A 27,026-nucleotide genomic window follows, 5' to 3' on the forward strand; every position below is an offset into this window, starting at 1 on the left:
GATTTTATTATGTTATAATTATCTGTTCACAGTGTTTTAAAGCTTTATTTCACAAAACCTGCAAGCCCTGAATCAGGTTTGATCCAACTGTACTTGTTGGAAAATAAAGTAATGCAAAACTAAATGGCAAGTACTCTAACAGGAAAAAAAAACCAAAAATCCCAAACTCTTCTATCTGTATTTTAACTTCTAAAATCATTCTAATTATGATGAATGTAGTCATTGCTACGAAGACAGATGTTTCTGCCATTAAACACATTATTAAGGTGTTTTATTAAAACAAAATGGATACGGTTAGTGATAGCAAAATAATTGTATTGGAAATTTCCAATCCGGTACAATTTACTGGGTTTAGAACTTGGCAAATTACAGGACTGGGTAGTTTATTTTAATTTTATTGTTAATTTGTCTTTCTTTTATTAATTTCATAGCATTTCACTTAATTATACAAAGGTAGGAATCTGAAAATGCTACAGAGCTTAGTCAGAAAACGTCTGTTGGAGACATCAGATCTGTGGAAAATTGCTGTAGGTCAGCCAGTGCCAAAGAATGTGAGGTAATCAGGTCTTTTTAATTACTGACAGAGCGCTTGGCTACATGTGAAATGTTGCATCTGCTTTGGTTACTAAACACACATAGAAAATTACTGTGGATTAGCTGACACACATTAAATCGGTTGTTTTAACCCTTTGACTCAACATAAGTGAAGTAACTGATTGTAAAGTGAAGGTTTAGTATTCTGAAGTAAAGGTAATAGCTGTGGTAAAAAAAAATGCTAGGGCATGTGCCTAACTTCAAGTGAAAATGGTATTTCTGGAAAAAATGTAGACTTATTTAAAAATGAAGAATTAGGTTTTGCAGGTAATTGAGGATATCATTCAGCCTATATATTCTGCTATATTACTTGTCCATGTGTCATATCTAAGTTTACTGGTCTTTTGTGTTGGGGAGGTCAGAAGAGGGGGGAAAAGAATGTTGAGAAGTTATAATTGAAGACAGAATTTAAGGGTAGATTTCACTTCCTGTTACATTATCTAATTTAATTGGCAAACTAAGACCCAACCTAGTATTATGTCCAGAGAAAAACAACATGAATTAGGAAAGCATGCAAATACCACTGACCCAAAACACTGAAAAAAATACCTTCATTTTGGTCTGGCGATGATGAACCTAAGGCACAGAACAACAACTCAGTATGTAGCTTTTCTTTTTAAAATTAACTTTGACTGTGGCCATTGGTCAATGAATATATGCTTAAGTATTTGGCCTCTTTATCAGGTATAGCTGACAAATAGAAAATACATACGCTGAGATTGTGACACCACTTTGGTTCTACTCCGTCCTCTGGAATCTGTTTTAGAATTTCCAATACCAACAGAAGGGGTTGAAAGTTTTGTTCGTACACGACCTATAAAGGAAAAATGGTATTAAATCAGTTTTTCACAGTCATGTAGGAAGCAAAGCAACAGCAGCATGTACTAATATTTTATTAAGTTTCTTCAGATAAAATAAGCGCAATGTAACTCAATTGGTGAAAATTCACTCGGGATAATTAGTAGAAACTGAACACCTTGAAGGATTTAATAGTTAATACTTCTCCTCTCATGCTACATGTTTCAGTAAACATTATCCCTTTACCACTCTGATCTAGCTAGCTAGTTCTTTCTTCCTACATAAATAGGTTGATTACGTTAAAAAAAGGGAAGTTTATTAAATACTATAGGCAATGCAAACGCTAATGTGGCTCTATCAGATACAGTCTTCTCATGATTACTTGTGGTTGTAATTCTACTTTTGCTGTCGTAAAACTACAGAAATTATGTTGACCCTTTTCGAATTGAATTCTGAGTTTTCTTCCTAACTTCGCTCCTCTTTTTAGAATCTGAATATTGGTTTTTCTATTACTGAAGATTCTACTGTTTTCCTGGTCGTGGTCATATAGAGTCCTAAAGGATTCATCAAACCTTTTACAGCATTTTGCAAAGTCTAAGTACACTTCAGTACTTCTCAGCAACAACATGATATAAAGAAATACTACTGTCCTAAGCAGATAAAAGAACCAAGGAAGACACAGGTTAAACTGAGTATCTAGAAATAAAACAATAGATTCACTTCTCTCTCAAATGCCAAACCCTCTTGGGTTTGGGTTAAACCCTTCTGCATTGTTAGTCATGTTCTCAAATCATTCAGCATATACAATGGAATTACAAAAGAATGAAGATCCCAGTTGGATGAATTATAGGTAACTGAAAGATCATTCACAGAGGAAAACAGTGGAGTTGTGTACCACATTTCCTAAGCCAACCTCTCAAGCAACAGAAAAATGAAATCAAAACCAAACCCATGCTAACCGTAATTCTCCTAAGTTGCAAGAACAAAATCCCAAAAGTCTGTACAGGGTGGATCTAGTTCAACAAGTAGTCCACTTTTAAACCCAGTATAATTAAAATATTTTCTAGACCTGCAGAGTCAATATTTGACAGAAAAATTAAGTACACAGTCTATTATTTATTTCTAGCCTCTTTAGGCTTGCCACAGCAGAATTTGGAGACCAACCAAGTTAATATTATTCATCCAAGTAGAAGGAATAGTCATAGATGAGAGTCTATAAGAAGAGAATCAGGATAAAGGAGGTTATTCACTAAGCTATTAGAAAACAATACGCCAGCAATAATGGTTAAATTGACTAGTCCAAACTCTACTAGTTATCCCCGTGCAATGGCAATGTTTTCCCACTGAGTGCTGTGAGGTTGCAAGGCATGTAACTGCATTGAGAACTTGGCCCAAAAACGTAGGAATGCAGAGTGCCACTATTTCAATAGTATGTTAAATTATCACTTGGAACCTGGTTCAATTTTATCAATGTAAAATAAACCAGTTTGAGTCTGTGAGGCAAATGAACTGTTAACTCATTTGGAGTCTCTACGTTCCATTCACTAATGACAGGTTTAAATGTTAATAGCATACTGAAAATTAGCTCCCAAGTCTCGAAGAGATGAAGAATAGTAGCACCTGCTTCCCAGAGCATGAACACATTTAATGAAATAGTCTGAGACGAGATTTGCTTTAAAAAAACAAATGCAAAATTATAAAGCCCCTACATTTTGACACCAGAAATGTTAAGCAATGAGACTTAGACTGCAGATGAAAATTACTTGAGAAATAAAATAAAAGCAAAAGAATTTTAAAAATACTACATGACAACCAAGTATTAGATGCATAAGCTGTCTGTTATGAACCTCCACAAAGCCCCAGAAAGACCATATTCTACTTTCAAAGCTTAATTTGTATCAATGAAAATATGAAGCCGAAAATATTAGCTAGTCTAACAAAATATTTTCTTACCATCTTCAGAAGCTGTTCCTAAACAGGAAAAATAATAAAATACATGATATTCCAAACAATACTGTGTCTCTCAAATTCCTTTTTGAGATTAATCTTAGGAATCTTGACAAATTTTAATCAAGTCAAGATAATTAAAGCTTTTGCGTTGCAACTCCATAATTGAACGGAAGCAAAATTATCAAGAAATATCCATACTACACTGTCAGGGATTTACAAGAACACTATGCACAGTACTGCCTTCCAAACTTGTTACAAAACCACACACAAAAACAATCAATAGAAAAAAAATACTTTTATGAGATAAGTCAAAAAAATGACACAACAGATCAAAACAGACAATAAAAATACAGAGTGCAAGCTCTTCTGAAAATATAAAACATATTATTATACATAGCCTCAGAGAAAAACACAAAGACAGTGTTTCCCACACTGGACAGTGATAATTTGATAGGAACTGCCAGCCAGGAGGATTTTTCTGAATTAAGCCCATGATTATTTGGAAGATCTACATGCACAAAATCAAGTTTTGCTCAGAGAATTGAAAAGAATATAAGCTTGCTGAAACCAGAAAACACTTGAACAAGTATGCCAAGCTTAACAAGGTTTGATTTTGACAAAAGGAGGGTCAGACAGGTCTTTTTCCTGACATCAGTACCTAGGAATTGATGGCAAGCTGCCTAATTGGCAGGCTACTTTGAAACAAATCTCATTATGGAATAAAATATACATAAAAATATTAAATGCCCTGCAAAAAATCAAAGAGTACTTCAGATTTTGTTTTCACACTCTGCTATTTCTGCCTTGCAAGAAAATACAATGATGAAAACAGCTGTTAGTGCCTTTGGCTAGCCTAAACTTAACTTTCTCAGCAAATCTGGCTACGGCTTTCTCAAGTTAAAGTATCTTCAAGGCAGTATTTTTTAAAAAATCCCTCTAAAAATCAGTTCAGTGTAAATTTCAGTGCTTCTTCACAAAAATCAGTTACAGTAATACATATGTAGGAGTGCCTCAAAGTTTTCCAGATCAAATTTGCCGATTTGTTAAAAAAAAAAAAAAGCCAAAAAACCGCACAGCCAACCCCCCAAACCCTGAACTCCCCCTCTAAATCCAACATTCTTCCAGAGCTGGATCCTGAAAGGCAGATTTTATGTAACACCTAAGCCAGACTAACAGATAGCTGTTCCTAGAAGGGGTGGTTCTGTTTCTCCTTCCTCATAACCCTTGTGCTACCACAGAAGGGTGGCTAAAGGCTTACTAGTAGCTCCAAAAGCTAAATAACAGAACACTACACAGTTTTATGAAATAACAGAATACTATACAGTTTTATGAAATCAGTTTTATGGAGCTTGTTCACCTACAGCGACTGATAATGGAATATTACAAGGCACTAATGAAAGAAGTAATAAAAACATGTGGACAAGGTTAGCAGGAAAAGGAAAAATGATTAGTTCCTCCTGGTGGTGGGTTAGATCAGAACAACTATATCCAACAACTACAGCTGGAGAACAAAGCTGTGTTCATTCCATCTTGCACATCATATCTACAGATACCCCTTAGAAAACAAAAGCCCCTGTTACTCTGATCAATTGTGTAGCATTTCCCCTACTACTTTTAAACAGATATATGTGCAAAATCATGAGCTGTGGCTACTAAAGAAAAAGCCTGCACGCATGGTCCTAAGGTGCCAGTGACAACGTGCAAAAGCTCAAGATTAAGTGTTTAGCACAAACAGTTATAAATAAATCCTATTACATGCAACATAAGGAAATACGATGCGAAATTAAGTGATAGAGACACTATTCCCCTGTAAACCCCTCCTCATTTTATTAAAGTAGGCTTGCCATCTTCAGTGCTCAAAAATGGCTCAAATTCTTTCAAAAAACATCTGTGTTTTAAAATTATTCAGAATTCTGGGTTTTAGAGATCTACCTTCTTACTGTTTTCATTTCTATGAAAAATATCACCTGCTTTGCTTCCAGTAAACTACTCACTCTTCAAAACATGTACCTGTTAATACTGTTAATAAACACGAACTACGAAGTAAGCATCAAACTAGTGTTTGCACAAACTTTTAAAGTGCTTGTTAAGTGCCCCCAAGCAATAAATTAGAACTAGAATCTTTGGGCATCCAGTTGGGACTCTGAGCATCAGCTCAGAAGCTAGTGAGGCATTATATGTGAAGCATTATTTGCTTACACCTGAAACAGAAAACTGCTATGACAAGCCTGATTCTCAACTGCTTTGCAGTCCCTCCATGTGTTTATAATAGGGTGAAATAAGAAAAAGTAACCGCTAAAACTTAGGTGGAAGACTTGGTAACCTATTTTAACAGGTAGGTCTTCCCAAATGATTCTTTAATTGAATTACATTGTATTACAGGATTTACAAGCACTTAAAATTATATAGGTAGAGTAGATTTTTACAGAGAAGAGTTTAGTAGTATTTTTTTTAATCCTCAGTTATGTGGTCAAGCATCTTCTCTCCCAGTGCTGTTCTGGCAAGTAAAAAAAATTGACTTTACATGTTGAACTATGAAACATGCTGGAACTAGATTAGCTAAAAAGCAGCATGTATTGATTACAGAATTGCTCTGTAGTTAATTGAGCTTCTTTCAAAAAATAGGAGTAATGCCCAATTTCTGATGAAGTTTCTGCTGCTGTACAGATCGAACATTCACAACATTGACAAATACAGCAATAACACATACAGTGAGACATCAAGATTACATAGGGGTTAATGAAAACAGCATAGTTATTTGTTAATGAACAGACAAATATATTAAACATCAATACTTTTACATAAAAGACACTTTATTAAATATTTAAGAGAATTAGAGGACAGACTAAACAATTTCTTACCATCCATCTTGTCAGAAGTATCCTCTTTGTTGAAAAAGCAGGCAAAGAAACATGGAAAACTTAGTGTGTTAGCATAAAGGTGTTCACAGCAGAGTCATAAAACATTAATTAAGGAAAATACATTAATATTAAATACAGTAGACATGTTTATCTGATTCATGCATGTATAAGCTAACTTAAGTAAAGTTGGTTTCTCTCAGTCCGAGGTACAAAATTACAAAATAGGGTACAAGCACCTTGGAGAGAGATATTGAATCTCTCTGTATTACCCAGATTTGAGAAAACCCTTACAGTAAAACATTTAGAAATGCTTTCATGCTTGGTGTAAACAGTTACTGAAGCATCAGTACATATTTATATCGTTATTGACAATATTTATATTTCTTATGAAATTTGCTACTGAGTATGAAGTCCACATGTGGTAAGGGACAGGAGGGAAAAAAATACCACAGGCAAGACAGAGGACAAGTGGGAGAAAGTTTCACTCTGGTTTAAAAGCATTAAATATTTACTAGTTCAGCTGGAAGGTAATGCATAAATATTCTGACAGTAACAATCAAAATTAAAATATTTAGCATGAGACATATATAATTACAGCTCAAGCCTCCTCCTCAACAAGGACATTAATACTTAAGGATGTCCGAGACAGCCAACATTTAAAATAACTAGAGAATGCCCTCCTGCTTCTAGAATAGTCTTTTAAAAAATCATAAGCAAGAGTTCTTCTATTAATAATAAAAAGGGAAGAGGTGGTTGGAGATAATTATAGATTACTATGCTCATAAACTTGTAGCCCTCTGAGGCTTTGAATTTGGTAGCTGTTTAAGCAAAAGGTGGATGTTTCTCTGCAAGTAAGGGTGAAAATAATTCAAACTCTAGGAGATAATGTTATTTATTTTGGTACTAATTGCAACACCTGAGAGATGTGGAAAGCATTATGGAAATACAGTAACATTTTCCAGACCTTTTGTCAGCATTATCTTGAAAATTCTGTCATTTAACTTCACATATTTGGGCTAGTACAAACAAACCACTTAAAATGAACAGAGGCGAGAAGTTTACAAATTAGCCCATCTTCTGAAACATGGCACTTGCTGGGATTCACACTCCATTCATTTTAAGGTTACCTTTTGACAACTAGGAATAAACAATATTTTGAAGTGGATTCCATGGTCTCTCCACAGCCAAACAAACAACAGTCACACTCTCTACATGGGGAAGAGTGGACAGATATGTGCCATTTAAACTACCTTACCACAATGCAAAAACTGTTAGGAGACTCGGCCAAGATCCGTGAAGCAGTACTGCTTCTGTGACTGCAAACAAACCTTGGTCTCCTAGGCTACTGCTGCCCCTACACTGTCTGCTCTAGGATTTGACTTTACTAGACACTGCCAGTATTACGTTACTTTGCCATTTTGAACAACCATTACACTATTCTCCAAAAGTGACTGCATTTGGTACCAAGGTAAAGCTTTCCAGCAACCCAAATCCTTCCCAAGAATATTGCTTATTATTCGTCTTGTCCACCCTAACTCACCAAATCTCTAAACTACATAGAATAAGCCATTTCTTTATTTCTGATATTTTCCTGCATAGAACCTCCACTGTTTACTTCACTGAAAACCCCTCTGCCCTTCTCAACCCTTGCTTACATAAGTCTGGGCATGAATCACATACTCCTTAAAATGTTCTAAAGCAAACCGATAGTCTAATCAAGAGCTAATTTTCTGTGAAACTCTTAAGATCAAAGTAGTCCCTTCATTTCAGCAGCACGAAGAAGACAGATTAACAAAGCAAGATTTCTCTCGTTTTCCATTTGACTTTTTTTTCCCTTCTGCCACTGTGCTCTGTGCCGGTTTTTACTTCTCACAGCAGCTGAACTCCAGCTTTGTCTGAGGTTCAAAATCTGTCCTGTTGCACAGCAAAACAGACCAGGCAATAATTGGAAAATAATCACCCCACATATTTCAGGTTTTTAGGCATTATGTTAGGAGGAACTGAGAGTTCCTATAGTTTGGTTCGGAAGGGACCTTAGAGATCATTTGGCCCCTGCCACAGGCAGGGACACCTTCCACTACAGCAGTCTGCTCCAAGCTCCATCCAGCCTGGCCTTGAACACTGCCAGGGATGGGGAACCCAAAACTTCTCTAGGGAACCACAGGCATGTCCCCTCCATCAAGCAGCCTAACGCTGGCATCCACCTGCTACCCACCATGTTCTGTTGCCCCTTCTGTGGGCACCAGAGGGAGCCCACACCCAAAATCGCTATTCCAAGAGGAAAGTACTACTTTAACTCAGGAATACTCACACTCACAAAATTAACACCAAAATCAGTGCTGTTCAAACCATTTCAAGTAGGCCCTGATGAAAAGAATCAATTCATTTGAAATAGTCTTTAAATTAAATTTTCATTTTAGAAAGCACAACCAAAACCTTTGAAAACCATAGCCTACATATGTGCTAACATCTCCCCAAACACAAGGTAAATCAGAAGAACTACGCAGTTTCTTTGTCTTTTGTGATCACCTATGGTCATACTGACATTAGAACATATCTCCCTGGTGATCTAGCTGCCACGTAAGCTGAGAAGAAAAACAACAGTTTCGTGAACATTGAACTTTGCGTCCCCCCATTACCATCCCTACAGCACGGATAACCTAAAAAGAACAAAAATATGCCCATATTCCTTTACTGTCCCCACTTAGTGGAGATTCTATCATCTACACCACCAACACTACCAAATTCTTTTTTGCATTCTTATAACTTCTAGCACTTTCTATGTTTAACAGCAAGCATTCCTATCAATCGAGACTGTCACCTACATAAAACATATACACATAGTTCCACCGACATCCTCAGAAAGAAATCTATGAACTCAATGTTGTATATTATCATGTAAAACACTTCTGTAAAACATTTCCTGCCAGGATGTTTCTTTGGCCTTGTTGTAAAACAGTCAGCTAAAGAGCTGAGAAAAATGGAAAATCAAGAGCCCTGACACTCATTTTCCTACTGTTTTCAGAAACAAAAAAGTCATGATCATCATATGCTGTTAAGTAAAGGTACTTAGTATTAATTTGAGATTAAGACATTTAAAGAGCATAGTATGAACACATTCTTTGCACTGGCAATGTTCCAGAACAAGAAAACTAAAACATCTAGCAAAGTCCGTAACTTACTTCAGAACATCATCTCTTTTGCCATACTCCCAATCCTACTAAAAATGACAACAATTTTTCAAACATCTAAGTCTTGTGCTGTAACTTTTTGACCAAAAACCTCACAAAATATTTCCCAGCAGAGTGCAGATGTTCCCCTTACCTAGCGAAGCGTAGGATCCTGGAGGTAGACCAGCAGCTGACAAGCGCCCAGCTCCAGCTGTCTGTCCAGCAGCGTGCCGGGCCTTCGCGCCTGCGGCAGCGTTGACATCGATGTCACTGCGAGACCTCTGCAGGGTTCCAGGGCTTGGAACACCCTTGCTGCTGCCTGAAACTAGCGAAAAAACCAACCAACCAAAAAAATTACAGGTTAACATATTCTACTGTCACAACATACTTGCAGAAAGCAGAGAAAACTATCTAAAATGTTTCAGTGAAGTTAAGAAACCAAGTAATTACAGAGAGTAAAAAGCAAACTAGACCAGGTGTTGCCATGAAATGCATATAAAGGACAGTCTGTTTCACAGTAAGTACTTATCTTCATTCTGCATGAAATTTTAGCATTATTTAACGCAACTGTGTGTTCCCTCCGTAGTACAAATGAACGATTATGCGATTTATTACATTAGTAAACGCTTCACAAACATAAGAAAATTCACAGCATCCCCTGAGTTACTGAAGAAAATATTCCCACACTTCAGCTAAGACAAAGCCCCAGGCAAGCTGACTGCATACTCTAAAACCTTTAGGGTCTAATGTTCTGTACTTTCGTATTCTCCTACTATTATTTACTGAATTTTAACTACTCGTTTCAATTAATTTTAACCATTGTTTCAGGTCTTCAAAACTTGACTCCCCTTCACAGTTTCAGTATCCAAAAAACAAGTACTCTCAATTACAGGCCATTTGTAAAAAGCAGCTCAATGACTTACTCCACAAGGAGTTACTAAGACACAGTGAAAAGAGACTGAAGTTATTAAATTATGAAAACTCAAGACAAAATTAAATTCTTTGAATCACAAATATGTGGTTTGGTTTTTTTGTTTTTTTTTTTTTTAATAAAGAGCAACAGCTACACGGGAACAGATGAAAGGGACAATGAGTCTTATTTCCAATTGATGTAAGACTAATAATCATGAACAGACCAAAGAATAATGCTTTGTTTCTTTGAGAGTGACTGTTCCATGACAAAACTCCAGGAGAGAAGATCAATTAATAACAAATTATGTCTTATACTTCCAACAACTGAAACTACATAAAATGCGAAGCGAGTGTGAGGCAATATACCATTATTTAACTTGGAAACAGGCTAAATGCTGAGACAGTAAAATTTTAAGCTGCATTTAGAACTTTTAATTCAAAGAATATAAAGATCAATTACTATACACTATGCCATATTGCTAACACCTTACCTCTGCCTGCAAAACTTGCTGGACTGGCTGCAGACCATTTAGAAGATAGAGGTCGACTGAAAAAAGTCCATAAACCCAATAAGTAAGTTCCATGTATCAGATCCAAAAGTCAACAAAAAAAAGAGAGAGAAAAAAAAATCTTCTGTTTTTTCTCCCCTTCAACCTTCTCAGTATACTTTAGATAAACATTTTAAATACAGAATGATAAGAAAAACAGAATCATCCTTTATGTAAAATTACATCTTCATCACAAAGCACTCATCATTCACTTACAGGCACACTCTGCTAACAAAGTTCAGGCATTACAGACTCGGTCACAGAAACATTTAAGACAGTCAGTACAACCACAGGCCTGACCATATAAATCAGCTGTCAAACAAAAATAGGGGAAGCTAACCAAAAAGCTTTATTTACAACAGAAACGAAGTGGTGTTTGCAGTAACAAGAAAAAAAAGATGTACAACTCGCAAGCCTCTTCCAGTCCTGTATGTCTCAAGAATTGAGTTACAAATTAAAAAGGGAAAAGCTGAAACTTCCAAGCAGCTAGACTCCATTTCCCCTCTTCAAATGTTAGAGGGCTTCTACAATCTACAAAAGGAGAAAAATCCCATGTCTTTTTCTCTATGTTTTCTCTTAATTTCCTTTTCATTGCAAAACCAAGCAAAATCATTTTGCCTACTCAAGTTTAACTGCGAGCGCATCCTTCGGCCTGGTTCGGAGGGTAAAATGCAACGAGAGGGACCAGGGAAAAGTGAAGGACTACTAGAAGAAAGTATGATAGTTTATTCATTGGTTGAGTATCTGAAGGTTTGTGTTTGCTGAAATAGTTGAATATTTCATCAGTAGTCAAATTATAAACTGAGTCAGAGTCACAGTTTTAGTAAAAATAATCCCTCTCTACTTTTAAACCTAAGAGCAGAGAAAAAAGAGATACCTAATATGGTATATTTATCCCAGTTACCAGCTCAGGTGCTCAAGGATAATATAGAGGTCAGCACCATTACCTATCTCCTCACAGAAGATCATGTATTTGCAGCTGATTATGAATAAATCTGCTTTTCTGACACTATTAGCTAGTCTTTTGAAGCCATTCTGATGCGAGTAAGTTGAAGAGGCTGAAGTAGAACTCCTGGGTGCATCCTGATCTTACAGCTTGCTCCAAACAGAAGTCCCAGACAACTGTCACCACTAAGAACAACATTTTATAAGCTGTTTCATATAGATAGGCACAAGTCACCACATTTCTCTCGTGCCATCATCCTCTTTAAAACCATTTTGGATCAATGATCTGGGAGACCTGTAAGTTCAGAGGTTCAAAAATCCCAGAGGATCACACTTTCAGAAAAACCATTCCCATATTTCCTAAGTTAGTCTACACAGGGGGAATTCAGCATCTATATTAAAAGCCAGAAATAAAATTCTAGGTAACAAGGTAAAAATAACATCCATCTGAATGCAAAACCAGTGAAAAATCAATTAAAATGTAAGTAATTTCTAATAGCATAATCTCGTCTGTTCATTTCTTACATTACTCCTCACTTTCTGTAGTGTAGCACTTACATGTCTTGCAATATAGGAACCAATACTTGAAGATTTAAGAGTATTTTAAGATTCTAATTTCCCTGTAATTTAGTTTTTAACAGTTTATTACTAGCAACTCATTAACTGCACTTTGATTTTCAGATGGGGAATATAGATTAATTTAAAGAAGAACATTTAATCTTTGAATAAACATTTTTTTGTGGCCAAAGAAGTGCTAGCTTACATCACAGACTTACATCACAGCTTACATCACAGACTATTTTTTAAAACGGTTTTTATAATTACAAGCATCATAGGAAAGATAAGATAAACCTCTGGTATTTAAGGTAGCAACCAAAAAAAAAAAAAGGAGAAAAAAATTAACTTCAATATGCTAGAAGCAGTCTTTGCTTTCAAGTCAAAAGTAAGCAGAAAAGTTCTCTGGCTTTGGTAATGAAACATCTGAACTGAAATCTTAACAGGTTTTAATACTTTGAGGAAGCTCTCTAGAATTTAAAAGAAAAAAAAATCACCACATACTATTACTACTTCACATTTTTACTAAAAAGGCAGTAGATTTATTTTGCTATTGGTATCCAAGCAAACTTTAATTTATTCAGCTCAAGAATGTCTACGCATTTTAATACACCATTGACTGCAGCACAGACCCAATCCTCTACTAACTACAATAGCTGCAAACTACTGCTAATACATATTCAGAACTGTGAAGACAAGGAAAAAGAAATGATCTCCAATCTGAATGAATTTCACTGTTGATGTCCCTTTCTCATGCTTGCCAGTAAAAAAAGGGATAAAATAGGAGGAACACCATTATACCTTTCCTAGATTTATTCATTGCACCAGAATGCCGGACATTAATATGTAAACCTTGAAAATATTCTGTGTTAACAGAGGCTGTTAAGGAATAAATATATATAAGAACAATCTGCTAAAATCCAGTTAATGACTGCCCTTATTTTTCACCTTGCTGGGGTAATACTGTCCCATAGCAAAACACAATAAAAAAATAAGAAGTGACAAAATGAAATTTGAGCTTTTCTGTATATAACAGGAACCTGGCTCATTTGCTCTCGAGGAACAGTTTGCACTTGTTTATTGGCTCAGAAACAGTTAAGTGTCCCTTACTTGAGGCTCTCCTGTGAGCTGGAGGATGACCTGTCTGACTGAGGGAGAGATGCTATACTGCCAGAATTCTTCAAGTACGTCTGAAGGCTTCTTTGATAGGGTGGCTCCAGAGAATTGTACAGAGTCTCAGCTTCACTAGGAAAGTGATTTCTAAGACCAATATAAGCCCTGCAAAAGAGAATAACCACATGTAAATGCTCTGTGTTTTCTTTAAAGTGTGGAGCCAGGAAGTAAAGATTACAGAATGAACCATGGATGGGAGGGAAAGGAACTCAGACTGAAAATATGTAATGTATACAATACTGCTCATCAAATCATAAAAGAAAACAGCTACATTGACTAAATTAATCTTTTCAAAATAACTTAAGTCTATCCTCCGAATTTCTCACATTCACTTACCAGTCCTGTGGGGAAGCTAAAGGAATTCTTTTCTGACCTTCTAGCTAGTCAAAGTGCTTAATCAATGGGTGAAGAATGATTATGCAGCAATATCAGCCTTTGTAACTCTTGTTTCAGTAAAATCATCAAATGCCGCACAACAGTATTGACTGACTCAGCTTTCAGAATGTCTTTTGCAAAAGAAACGAGATTGTAATTGAAGAACAGAAACATCAATTTTCAAGCAAACTTACGTCCTTCTATCAAGCCACAGTTAGCAGCTCACCTTGGATTAGAGTCTTCTACCACTCATCTAACACATACAGTTATTCAGAGGAAAATGTAGTCAAAACTCACTTTCTTGCCTCCACTCTTGCTTCTGCATCAGCATCATGAATGCCCTTCTTGATTGTTTCAACCAAGACAGCTGCATGCCTAGAAGAAAGAGACTCTTCATGCTATTTTGCTACTCCAAAATCTATTTTAAGTGGTAGTTTTACACTTTAATTAACATTACTCCAAGTAATAGTAGTTCTTTCCAAGGTATGCAGTAAACAAACACTTAAGCACACTGATAACATAACTGCACCTTCTGTACAGGTTCAGGTCAGCTTCCTCCTTCAATCCATACAGATTTTAATCTACTTTTCTGATATACGCCCACCTATCACACTTAAAAAATTATTTTAAATACCTTTTTTTAAGACACCTGCTTTCCTGAAATGCAGAAGCTTTTTCCACTACTATATTAATAGTAAGAAAAAGGGAAAAGTTAAGAATAGCAAGTTCTCTTACTGGAAATTTGGCTCTGAAAGCTTTTGGCGTATGAATTCTAAATCTGACCAAAACTGTGACGATAAACAAATTTTAATTCAAGGTAAGTTTTGGGTGGGAGGTTTGCTCTTCTGCTTTTTTGGAGGAGAAAGGTAGAGGTGGTTTTTTGGGGGTTTGTGTGTGTTTTGTTGGGTTTTTTTGGTTTTTTTGTTTGTTTTTTTTTTTTTTAGAAACTTTGACATAAATCAAATGAACTCCCCATTGCTCCCTTTCTCAGGAGCACCTTGAGGAATAGAATGTGACTGTGGAGCTGGACGAACTCTTCAGAGCCTTCTCTGGATGCCCTTTAGTCTCTCTGCTCTTACTTTGTGTTTACAGTGACCATCCTGCAGAAGTGATGCACGTAGTATTTTCCCATCTCTCTGGAGAAGCTACAGCATGCTCTTACTCATTACCAGAAAATGTCCTCCAGCCTAATCTCACCTGCCCTGTTTTATAGCAAACCCACAAGTTTCCTCCTTCCAGGAGAAAAGACAGATGCTTACCTGTGTATGCACTGCTCACATGCAGTACAGGAGAAGAGGCAGAGGGTAAGGAGAGGGGGCAACAGGAAGCCAAGGCTGGAGTATACAGCTCTCCTTTCCCCGGCACTTGAATGAGCCATGTGACCTGCTGTGCCAGAAAGGCTGTCTATGCTTGAAAGGTTGGCCAACACTGAACATAATCCAATTAAAGGATTCAATGACAATATTTTTGTCTTAAATTGCATTAGCAGTTCATTCTTGGGAAAAAAGTATACTGGCCCATACCTTTCCAATGAATGTGTTTGCCACTCTTGTAACAACAGGTCTAAAAATTCAAAGGAGCGCCTATAAAGACAGAACAAAAGTTATAATTAATACTCACTTCTCTAATGTGGCTGTGGAATAAACACTAAATTTATTCTTTCCCCCTGAGGAAAATAAATGAAATAAAAGTACATTTTTCTGTAAAGTAAGGAAGGACACCGGTCACCTTATTGCAAGTTAAAATATTCTGTAGAGAAAACAAATATGCAGGCTAATTAATCTTAAACTTCAAAATAATAGATGTAGTTCAATTAACCATGCACTGCTCAAGTCATGTTATTACACATATGCTAAGTTAATTGTAGTAGCCCCAAAATAACAGACAAAACTCAATAAAGTTAAAAAAACTGTACAGAGTATAAAATCTTAACATAAAAAATAAATACTTAAAGACACAATATAATATTTCTCTAGTAGTGTATTTCTGTCCCAAACACTATTCCCATCCTTTCATCTGTCATTACTGAGCATGTAGCATAAAGGAAAACCTGAGATCATTAGTACAGGGCTCTGCATACAGAAAGCACTCCAAAAGATTTGCTGGCACTGTACAAATGAAGTTATATAACCATATACATTATTAATTTGGAAATCCTGACAATTTAGCAAACAGCCATTAGCAACAGGCATACTTTAAACTATGTCTAAAGTTACATTATGATGAAAAAAATCAAACTGACACAGATTAGGGAGGCGTACAGAAGTTTTCAAACATGTAGTAGACTCAGTTGCCTGGAACTGTGACTTTTTCTGGTTAGGTACCATCTTTGACCTGTTCTGCAGGGACAGATTTTATTTTTATTCTGCTCAAATCCTTTGGACACCAGCAAGGCAGGGCAAGAAACCCTGAAAGGCTTTTCACTATTGCAACCAATCTAGTGTTTTGTTGTCTTTCCAAAGGAATGAAAGCAGCATGGAAACACTGCCTTCACTGATGCTCACAGTACCAAAGCCACCTACTGTCTAATGTTCCTCAGTAAAGCCACTGCAAGTGGAGGCAAGTGGCTGAAATTAATTTGGTAGTTTTCTGGATAACAGTTTTGTGTATTCAGCGTTAACGGCCATAAATCTTCTAATCTGTTCATTTTCAACATCTGATAACCATATTTTAGAAAATTATTAAAGCTGTTGCTTTTTATTTATAAGGTACTCACCTTCTAACTGCAACTGATTTTGAGGTACAGTTGCTTGTTATTAAAGGTATGAGTCGTGGCACATGAGTATGCTAACAAGAAAAAAGGACAAAGCAGTTAATGACAAAAGCATTCCTAAATTCTGAATTTGTACTGTACTAATTAAGTCAAAGAGAATTAACAACATAATAAAATGCTTATCAAAACTAAATCATAGAATACTATTAAATAACAGACTGCTGCTAGCACACCAATTGATTAAAGCTAATTTTTTCCAAAAGGTCAAGCAAAAGTCACTTCTGATGCCATCAACAATCACATCATGATACGCAATATTTTGCCATCAGAAGTAATATATGAAGGTTCAAATGTAGCTGTCTCAAAGGAGTTGGAAGCTGGTGTTATTCTAGTTTTGCCACAGGAAAAAAAAAAAAAAGGAATAGCAGTCTTAAAAATCAATTATGGAACAAAAAGTAAATCAATAAACCTGAAACTATGGGCATTCTTTTAGGGATCAATATATTTCGCGCTACAAAGACCAAATTCCCTTTAATGCAAAATATGTCAATAAAGTAATAAAAGCATTGACACATAACATAAGCAAGCTTATATATATAACCTATATGGAAACACCTAACACTCTGATGGGAAAAGAAAACTACTGAAGTACCACTTAAGGCAGATAAGATAAACTACATTAAATCCAAATGAAATACTTGAATTCAGAATTAAAGCAGCCTTACTTCAGCTTATCTTAACTAACCGTAGGCACAAAGTACTACTATCTTAATTCCAAGGAAGAGTAACGTGGTTCAACAAATCTATTTTCAGTTAATTTCTTGAGTCCTTTATTAAATACCTACAGTAACTTTTAAAATACTCCCCAATACAGTGTGAAACTGCAGGCTAATAAAAACAAACAACAGCTTGAAAAGTACTATTTCATGTATCATACTTTGTCCTTAGGTTATACCTGCAGGATATAAACACACAAATCACCATAAAAGCAGAGAGATAATGATCAGCTCACAGAATACTGCCAACTTCAGAATTAGGAAGGAATTAATCAAAAATGTGGAACAGTCTAACAGTTGCATTTGTTCATATTGATATACTTTTAAACACGATTTTAGGGAGTTTGTTTGCAGTTTGCATAGTTCGCAAATTGAAAAGAGGTATATTATTGCCAGAAAGGGACAGGAGGCAATATCAGGGATAAAAATAAAATGCTTTTACAGCTGAAGAAACCTGTACATTTCAAGTCTTTGGAGCTATTGGCATTGTTATTTCTAGAAAGTGTTTTGCAAAGGAATCAAAGCCTCAGGTTTGCTTTCTCATTCAGCTTTAAGACTGCACATTTCATCTGTTACTTCTGTGAGGCTGTAATGATACATGCTTCCTCCCAAACTACCTTGCAGCTCAGTTGACTAACATGAATCCCACCTCCTTCTGGAAAAGATTTTCTGCCATCATGCCATCTCTCCATGATTCCTTCCCCAACCCCCCACACTTTTTTTTTTTTAATTGGTTTCCTGATTTACTAAGAGTGAAGAAAGAGAAATCGGACTACACTAAGAACTACCTGGAGAAGAAATATGAAATCCAATAAAGGCACAAAGATGAGATGAAGCTCTTCAAGATCACCAGTATAATACAGCATCTCTCTTTTTATGTAGACTCACTCTCATTGCAGTTACACACTAAAGCACCAGAAACTGAACTGGTTGTCCCTGGATTCTGGTAGTAGTTTTTGAACAAAACACTGACTCCAAGCAATAGCTTGGGCTCTAAATATTCAACTGATCACACACACCCTGAGATCAACACTCATTTAGTCCAAAGGATAAAAGTCCAAGGGTGCGTGGGGCTGCACTTCTGTTTGACTCTGATATTTACTTCTTTTTCCACTGAAACATGAATTTTCTGCCATCCCATAAGCCATTTATTGGTTGGGTATTTAAACACTATGGAGAGGATTTTCTTCTTTTGTGCTTCTAAGACAATATGTTAAACTACAGCTAAGAAGAACATAAATTTAAACAAAATCAGGGCCACTATAGCTGATGTGCAAGCTTGTCTTCTAACTGAACTGAACCGATAAAGCCGATTTAATAAAATTGGTGAATTTTTATTTCATGCTGCTTTTCTGGTGCTCCTATGAACAAGACATGGTTAGTTTCTTACATGCCTGAGCTCGTCTAAGACTACTGCAAACGGTATCGTTCTCTTATAACTTTAATGATCCTGTGTAAGGTGTATTTCTTCTGTAACTCAACTCTGTGTCACCTCACAGTGCAGTGTAAGAGTCTGTGGAAAAAATGCTGAGGGATTTTATCTAACTCCAAGTGCTGATACAAAGCTCATGCATGCAGAAGTCTCAAAGCACATTCTTAAAGGCATAGACAGACAGAATAAGTACAGATTCCAAAACACACTGAGGATGGCAATAAAAGGTGTGAGTGATGAAACCACTTAGGCTTCCAACAACTTACAAAACTAAAACCACCAATGAGATCATAGTGAATAGCACTAAGTGCCTAGCATTAAGAACACCACAACTTTTAATGCAGAAACTACAGGCAACCTCCCACTTTCATATGAAACACAAAAATATCAATACAAGTCGCAAAAATCTAAATATCTTGCCTCAAACACCAGTCAGCAGAAGATGTTTAAGGAACATACAGTAAAAACCAGCTAGTATACAGTACTCCTCTCTTCTGTATGCTATAGCTTTAAGGACTCATCTTAGAAAGTTCTTAAACCCAAGGATTAAAATCTCTATTGGATTATTTTTTCACGAACTTCTGCTTTCTGAATTGATCCACCTATGTCTGGCCTCTTCAACACTCTGTCATTAACTTCATGGTTTCAGATTTTTTTTTTGAGGAGTGTGCATGCAGAAAGAAATAGCTTTATTTTGTTGTTCAGATCTCTTTTTTTATCTCACTAGCTTCCTAAGTACTAGCTTAACTTTGTCTTTCCTAAAACATCAGTTAAAAGCAGTTACCCTTTGAAACACACCTGCCTTTTTACAACTAACAGACTACCGTAAAAAGAAAACAAATATGAAAAGAGACTTGCTTTTCATACCTATTCCTCTGTCTTTACTATGACAGTGCTGCCAGTTGGTTTCATCGATAAATAATATTTGTCCACCTGTGAGAAATGTTACTTCTCTGCTGAAGAATGATTTACAAGCCTGTTGCTGTTATTATCAGAATTGTTATTATCTCTGCCAAGAGCCACTACCTGACGATTTGTAGCCAGCAAAGTGAGAGAGCTACACCTACCCGAATAATGAATCTGATGGCTGCGCACCCCGAAGTTGCCATCACTTTGGCGCTGTTGGGAACCAGATTAAAAAGAGTAGGCACAATAGCTTCAGCGCCATGATCAAACTTGTTTCCCAGAACAGTTGACAGGTGGCTATTTCGGGAAAAGAAACACAACTTGTTAACAGAAACTAACTTCTTAGTCTTAAAATAACGAAGTTCACAGTGGATTTTAAAAATTTATCTTTCAACACAGAGTTTCTCAATTTCATGATTCCCAAGTCCTTACCTCATTAGAAATGCAGGATTTGTGGAACATTTTTGTTAGTTAGCAGATACATTACGAAGCCAAACATTAGTAACTTGATTTCATAATGAAAAAATACCAAAATCTGAAAGCCTGAATTCTCACATCCCCATAAAATATCATTGTATTTCTGTTTTTAACACACTTAGAGACATAAAAATTGAAAATTTTACATAAATTACTGTTTTAGTTTCTTTTGCCTTTTGAATGCAGGCAAAACTACTGAATTCATCACAATTAGCCAACCATAAAATTTGACTTCCTTGTATATTAAAGGTTAGGTTCTCAATTTTAACAAATATACAAACACATACATCACAGTAATTCAGCTGTCTGTGGGTGACAACAAATACTTTTTTCATGCAGAGAGATTATAAAAAAAGCATTTGCAGCTGGCAGCAAATGACACATCAAATATACCTAAGTTTTAGGGATCAAGAAAAACTCCAGGCTCTTAGGCCTGGATGAGAACATTTACACAGTACTTTTACACTACTCCTGACTGCATGTTAGGAAGCCTCAATTTCCCTGGCAAGAACAGTTGTATGTTCCAACATTTCCTCTTGGTCTGTTCAATTAGGAGATGAGAATAGCCATGGTAGACTCTGAGGTGTATTTGTTTCAGATGGTGACTGAAAAATCAGTTGTTACATTCATGCCTTTCCAGAGGGAAAAAAAAATATGGAAGTGAGAAAGACTACTCTGTCTTTCCTCTCCGCCCTTGAACTTAATGGAGACCACAAGATGCAAGAGTGAAGATCCCATTTCAGTTTAGCCATGGCTTCTAAAATTATCGTGGACATCTCTCTTGCCCAGAGATGTTGTGGATGCCCCAAACCTGGAAATGTCCAAGGCCAGGCTGGATGAGGCTTTGAACAACCCTTTATAGTGTGAGGTGTCCCTGCCCACAAAGAAGGGTTGGAACTAGATGATCTTTAAGGTTCATTCCAACCCAAACCATTCTATGATTCTATGAAAGACATTACCTCACCAAAATGCATGATGTTCAAACCACTACAGGCCAGTTCACTTTATTATTTCAAGCAGTCCCATTAAAGTTCTGTGCCAATCACCCAAGCGTAAGAGATCCTAAGACTGGCTCCCAATATTAGTCACAGCAACGTGTATTAACTTGCATCAAGTACTCAGTGTAACCACGGTGACTTGTTATTCACACAGAATCTGCTACAGGATTATCAACTACATGTATCACCTACGAGAACCAATTCCTTTAACCATTTATTTTTCTCTAAGGTTTCAGATGCTGACTTAGGTCTTCATCAGTCACAGTGTACAGCAGTCCAAGATAATCTTTCCTGCAACACTGATAAAGTACCTCTAAGTCAAATTCCCACTACCATCCAGCAGGGCACACAAATGCACATGAACCATACTTACGCTACAGTAATGCACGCTTCCCTAACCACCTGGGATCTGAGATCCTTGGCCGACAGCTTGAAAGCACCATCCAACAACCGTAAATGCTGGAAAAACCCATCATACTGTGCAGCTCCAGCAACAAGCAGTGATCGAACTTTCTTCAGCTAGAAAGATTAAGGCATTTAGTTTAGGACACTAGCAATATGCATTTCAAAATTAAAAAAAAAAAAAAAAAAGGAATAGCTTCACTATGCAAAAATGTATGCAGGCATGTCTTTAAAGCGCAATTTTGAAATATATGGCTGTAATTAAAATAATTGTAACAAATTTATATTACTTAAATTCTAGAGCTAAAAAAATCTCAGAACCTAGTCTTCAAATACAGAAAGACATAATTCTGTTCACATATCTGTTTCTAAACACTGAGATGCCACAAACCTGGTAAAAAAATATAAATGCTGGATACACACAAACGTTTTAATCCTGCAAGTGAAATTTATCATGGCCACATATAAGAGGTACTAACGCTAGCAGTTAGCCTGCAGAACACGTAATTTTGCATAAATGCTGAACTGAAACATATATGATGGTTTTCAGAAAAGCTTCCACTTAAATATCAGCAAAAATGTATTTTGGCTTTTTAAAAATACTTGCTCAAACTTACTCAGCATACAGAAATTCAAGGTTTAAGAATGAAAATTTCGTCAATTATCTGGAGTGCAATTACTTCAAGACAAAACTGCTAAAATATCTGACTGCTTGTGCTTTACGAAATTCACCTACCCAAACCTGAAACCAGATAAAAAGTTTACCGCATTAGTTCGTTGATCCCAATCATGTTTGTCATCTGAGAGAATTTCCCTGATTTTGTTCAACGTTTCTTCAAGTTCTCGACTAGAATAGATCTGCAGTATTAAGAAAAAAAAATCAGAAAATTCATATTAATATTCCAGGTAACCAGATGAAGGAAAATAGCTTGAGAAGACTGAAAATACAATTCTAATTCTGAAAATCTTCCCCCAAAAGCTCCAGAGAACTGTGTAAGAGGCATAAATAGGCATTTTAAGACAAATCTGTAAAGATATCACTGAGTACTGAATATCATTAAAACAAAAGTATCATTTTCCTCAAGATTTTACCTTTCACCATTGTGAAATGACCAACATTTTAACCCAACGCAACTCTTTTGGAGCAGGGGCTCTCTTCTGCATTACAAGAGTGCGTGGCTCTCTGAGGACCTAATTAGGTTGAGTCAACAGAAAATAAAAATTTGTCTGAAAAAATAAATTTAAGGCTTCCACAGCTTCTTTATGTATTATTACTTCAAGATTATAATCTATTAACTTATACAGTCAGTAAATAAATATAAGGAGTCACCTCTAGTCAGAATTCTCACTACACAGTAAGACCATCAAAACTGAAGCCTGAACAATCTAGTCATGCAACAGTCACTATTTGGTTAAACATGAATTAATGCACTACTGGTAACTGCACAAGAGCAGATTTCTAAAGAAGAGAAGAAAAAAAAATAAACTTGTCATGTAAATATATTATTGTCAAATAAACTGACTTCCCTTCTATTCTGGATGTAAGTCACAGGATGCTTTTTTCTGCCTATGCTTTTTTCCCTAGTTTGAGAACAGGTTTAAGAGGATGTGATGCAGATTACAAACCCAAAACTTAATCTGGCCAGAGCTTTTTTCAAGACACATACTCTCAGCTAAACATTGCCAATTTTTTTGGATGGAAAGGGTTTTTACATACATTTAAAATTTACTGGGCAAAACTCAGTTGCCCATACACAAGCATCTGGGGTCACCTGAGACACATTCAAGACATTCACATGGGGCAGCCACATATAGGTGAGGACTTCAAGGAAACTCATACCTTCCTACAGTGAAACCTGGAGCCCAGCATGATAACCTACACAGCACCTACATAACAGGGCCTGATGCTCCCTCATTATTTAAGTACAAGACATGACTTTTGCACGTGCAAGAGCACATAGAAGAAACAAGGGTCAGTGGTTAGGACAACTGGCTTTGCATGAATTGCTGAACAGCTTTGACACTAGTCTTTTGAAGACATAGATTTCTGCATGTATACATGGGTCTTTTATTTTACAGTAAAAAAGAGGGAATGTCTTTCTTCTGCTCTACAGTTAAGCTAAATGATTTTCTATAAAACATATTATTTTCCCAGGCAACTTCAAATTACTACGAGGGTTATTCCAAACACAATCTAGTTCTCCAGTTTCCTGGGCATATCCAATGATTTTAACTTAGAGAAGATAAGGGACCTTGACTATTGGAACCTACTTTTTTCCAATGCATTTCCAATGGTTATGGAGGCCTCTGTATTCCATGCCAGAACATGGAGATGAAAGACATCCATACTCTAAACCACCTGCATACTGGGTTTATAGGATAAACAGAGTAGAAACCTCTTCAGAAGTAGACCAATTAGTACACCCAGGCCACCTTCACTATCACACGGAAAACAATTTCTGAACATGCTTTACCATCAAAACTGAAATTCTTACTACCACACAGCTGTGTGAGCTTTTCCAAGGTACACTGTAGCAGCAGCTCTGCAGTTCTACACAAAAACTAGAAAGCTATTTCTAGTGACTGCACCCATAAAAACTAGAAAGCTATTTCTTATGATTACTGTTTTCTTCTTGATTGGAAGTCATTAAACATCTGATGCATAACTTATTTAAAATGAGCAAATGACTTAATGACAACTGCGGGTCCAAGCGTAACAAGACTTTCTACTACACTGCTGACAAAATCAAATATGAGTTTTGTGTCACCATTTAATATATTTGTGTATACTGGCAGCCTATTAGTAGTTGTTACACAACCCTAGTTTACTCTAACACTAATTCTATAAGTACCATACTCTTAAAAATAAGTATTATATGAGTGTCAGTAAGCATTTTTATCAAATTAAATTTTCATTATGAAAGAAAATTTTTATTTTTCTTTAAAAGTATAATGGACTAGTCACTGGTTAACTCAAGATGCAACTTCATATTACGCTGACATTTAATGTCATCAGAATTCGTGACATGATTCAACCTCCTCAGGATCTCTCTTTACCATCACCTACCTGGAGATTCACCTTCTCAGTTCAGAGCTTTAACATACAAAAAGCTTATCCCTACAAGTGTAAAGGCAAAAATTTCCCTGCCAACTCAGCATTTCTGTCAACTTCTCATAAAGAAATGAAGTGTAACAAGAAGGGAAGCAGGACCACACCTTTTGGTGTCATCTAACTAAAGTCTGTTTAATACACATTCAAAACTTAGTCTGAAGTCCTGGTCACGGTACAAACACCTTTTGCAAACAGTTTCAGTGAGCAAACCCTGAAAACAGGACTTTTTTGTTGTCAGCCTGCGTGTCATCAGAAACCATGTTTTATAGTAATGGCTGCAAGATTAAAACATGCTAGGCAATGGACAAACACAGAAGCAACATATACAATGGGTTTATGTCCACACTATAAGCATTCCTAGACAAAGAATTTAATTTTTTCCATAATTACCTGGCACAAACAGTACTGGACCTAGGCATATTGAAATTGGCATAATAATGAGGAATTTAATAAATGGTATAATTTTAGCTTGTCATGAAATGACAACCGTAATTCCGTTGAAAAATCCCAATTTGTCAAGGTTGTCCATACCTATTTTAATTTCATAGGAATAAAAGGCAATATTTTAATAATTTCTTTCATCCCCGACCTTCATTAATTACGCTTTTAGAAGGCCAAGATGAAATTATGTGCTCAGGCAATGACATAATGCATGTTTTGTTCTTAAGTTCCCACATCAGACTTCTATATAACATATTTTAGCTCTTCATGTCAGTTACTCCTAATAATTTGAACACAGAATTTTCTTCAGTTTCAGCAACGACAAACAAACAGAGCTGTAAAAACATCATAGCTGTAATCTTAAATACAAGGCACAATCCTGTCACCACAGTACTTCTCTTTTAGGAACACAGATCCACCAGACTACATCTGAAAATCACCCATTTTCGCTGTAACTGCTGCTATCCATGAGAGGGCAACATACACACGCATCACTGAAGCTAAGTGCAACATCAAAGACAGACAAATTAAAAGCTTAGACACAAGTAAGAGTCATAACTATACAGGTGGTAAGTATTTTCAATACAGGGATTAAAAACTAGGTATGAGTAAACAATACGATATTCCTAAAAAAAGATGAGCAGGCATAGGAACAGCTTTCTGGAAAGTCAGATCTACCACTGGCTTTTAAGAATTACTTAAAACATACACACACTGTAAGTAATCTCTAATTACTTGATTAATCCAGATGCACTTAATCCAGAGTTGGATCTGGTTTTCCATAATATAGTTTCCTTTCTTTCAATGAACACACTACTGAGAACCATAAATGTAATGAAAACAGAAGGTACACAGGAATGGGCCTAGTAACGTACAAACAACTCCCTTTTTCCATGCTGTCTAACAAGTTTCCTTTGCTTTTAGAATAGCTTGGAAAATTACAGGGCATAAACATTCTTTCTTTACAGGTCTAATATGGAAATTTCTTTCGTAATTAACATGGTCTCAGAACATGGAACCTGTCTTTCTTTTTTGAAAGATCAGAGATTGTCCACAACCTGAAGCATGAAGTTGGACAGTACGAAGTCATTATTCCTAAGGACACTTAAAAAAAAAAAAGTCACATTTTCTTCCTTACGTTCTCAACCACGAAAAAAATATGTTATTTTGGAGTCAGTTACACATTTCTCCCCTGCCTCCTATTCAACTAAGGGTAGATTAGTAAAGACAAATGTGTCTTTCTCCTTTATCTCTTGCAGTTTAGGGAATGATCTACCTTCTCAGGCCATCCAGCAGTCAGACAGAAAATCACATGTGCTGATCACCCCACTTTTGTTCTGGCAATGTTATTAACCAGCCTGAGTGATTAAAGAACTCTGCTTGGGACTGCAAATACTAAGGCACTGAACTACAAGCATCACAATCTCTGTACTGTTGAATATGGCTCTGTTTAACATAATGGGGATAAATAATATTAAGAGCTGCATGTTTTTGTCCTCCAAAGAATTCTTAACACAGTCTGAAGAGTCAAAGAAACATAAAAGCTCTTACACTGTAAGACAAAGATTTCCTTTATGTGACAGGGATCATGGAGATTGAGTGTTCCTTCATGAAAGCAGACAGTATTTCTGCCTGCAGAAGGAGATCTAGCAAATAACTATGCTATCATCTTGGGATATAAAAATAGAACAGAAGTGCATATCAAGAAAAGAGAGTCTTACAAAATCCTTCTGCTGTTTGGGAACTATGGCTTACTTAATTTTTGGTTGCCTTCCACACCTTAGGTGCTCAAGGAAAACTTATTCAAAATAGGTCTAGGAAACTACACATATGTTAAATGACTCAACTGTGTGAAAGTACCAAATATGTGCAATTCCCACGCTTAAAG

At 36.2% G+C, this 27,026-nt stretch overlaps 1 protein-coding gene across 29 annotated transcripts in view; it reads right to left on the reverse strand.

Moving 5' to 3' along the window:
- The window catches only part of CLASP2 (cytoplasmic linker associated protein 2), a 143,576-nt gene that overhangs the window by 45,239 nt on the left and 71,311 nt on the right, over positions 1-27,026 (reverse strand). For 21 of the 29 annotated variants that reach the window (XM_018075244.2, XM_029961928.1, XM_018075236.2 and 18 more), the window contains 12 exons: positions 22,351-22,443; positions 21,557-21,702; positions 19,870-20,005; positions 16,598-16,668; positions 15,405-15,464; positions 14,179-14,256; positions 13,444-13,611; positions 10,777-10,832; positions 9,528-9,698; positions 6,204-6,227; positions 3,346-3,363; positions 1,307-1,408 (listed from right to left, as the gene is read on the reverse strand). In XM_018075244.2, the coding sequence (XP_017930733.2) occupies positions 1,307-1,408; positions 3,346-3,363; positions 6,204-6,227; positions 9,528-9,698; positions 10,777-10,832; positions 13,444-13,611; positions 14,179-14,256; positions 15,405-15,464; positions 16,598-16,668; positions 19,870-20,005; positions 21,557-21,702; positions 22,351-22,443 (1,123 nt within the window). The remainder of the gene's footprint in view (positions 1-1,306; positions 1,409-3,345; positions 3,364-6,203; positions 6,228-9,527; positions 9,699-10,776; positions 10,833-13,443; positions 13,612-14,178; positions 14,257-15,404; positions 15,465-16,597; positions 16,669-19,869; positions 20,006-21,556; positions 21,703-22,350; positions 22,444-27,026) is intronic. The other 8 variants (XM_018075237.2, XM_029961938.1, XM_029961937.1 and 5 more) reach the window with 2 other exon arrangements.

The sequence above is a fragment of the Manacus vitellinus genome, unplaced genomic scaffold (genome assembly GCF_001715985.3).
Source record: "Manacus vitellinus isolate BGI_N305 unplaced genomic scaffold, ASM171598v3 scaffold_3_pilon, whole genome shotgun sequence".
NCBI lineage: Eukaryota > Metazoa > Chordata > Aves > Passeriformes > Pipridae > Manacus > Manacus vitellinus.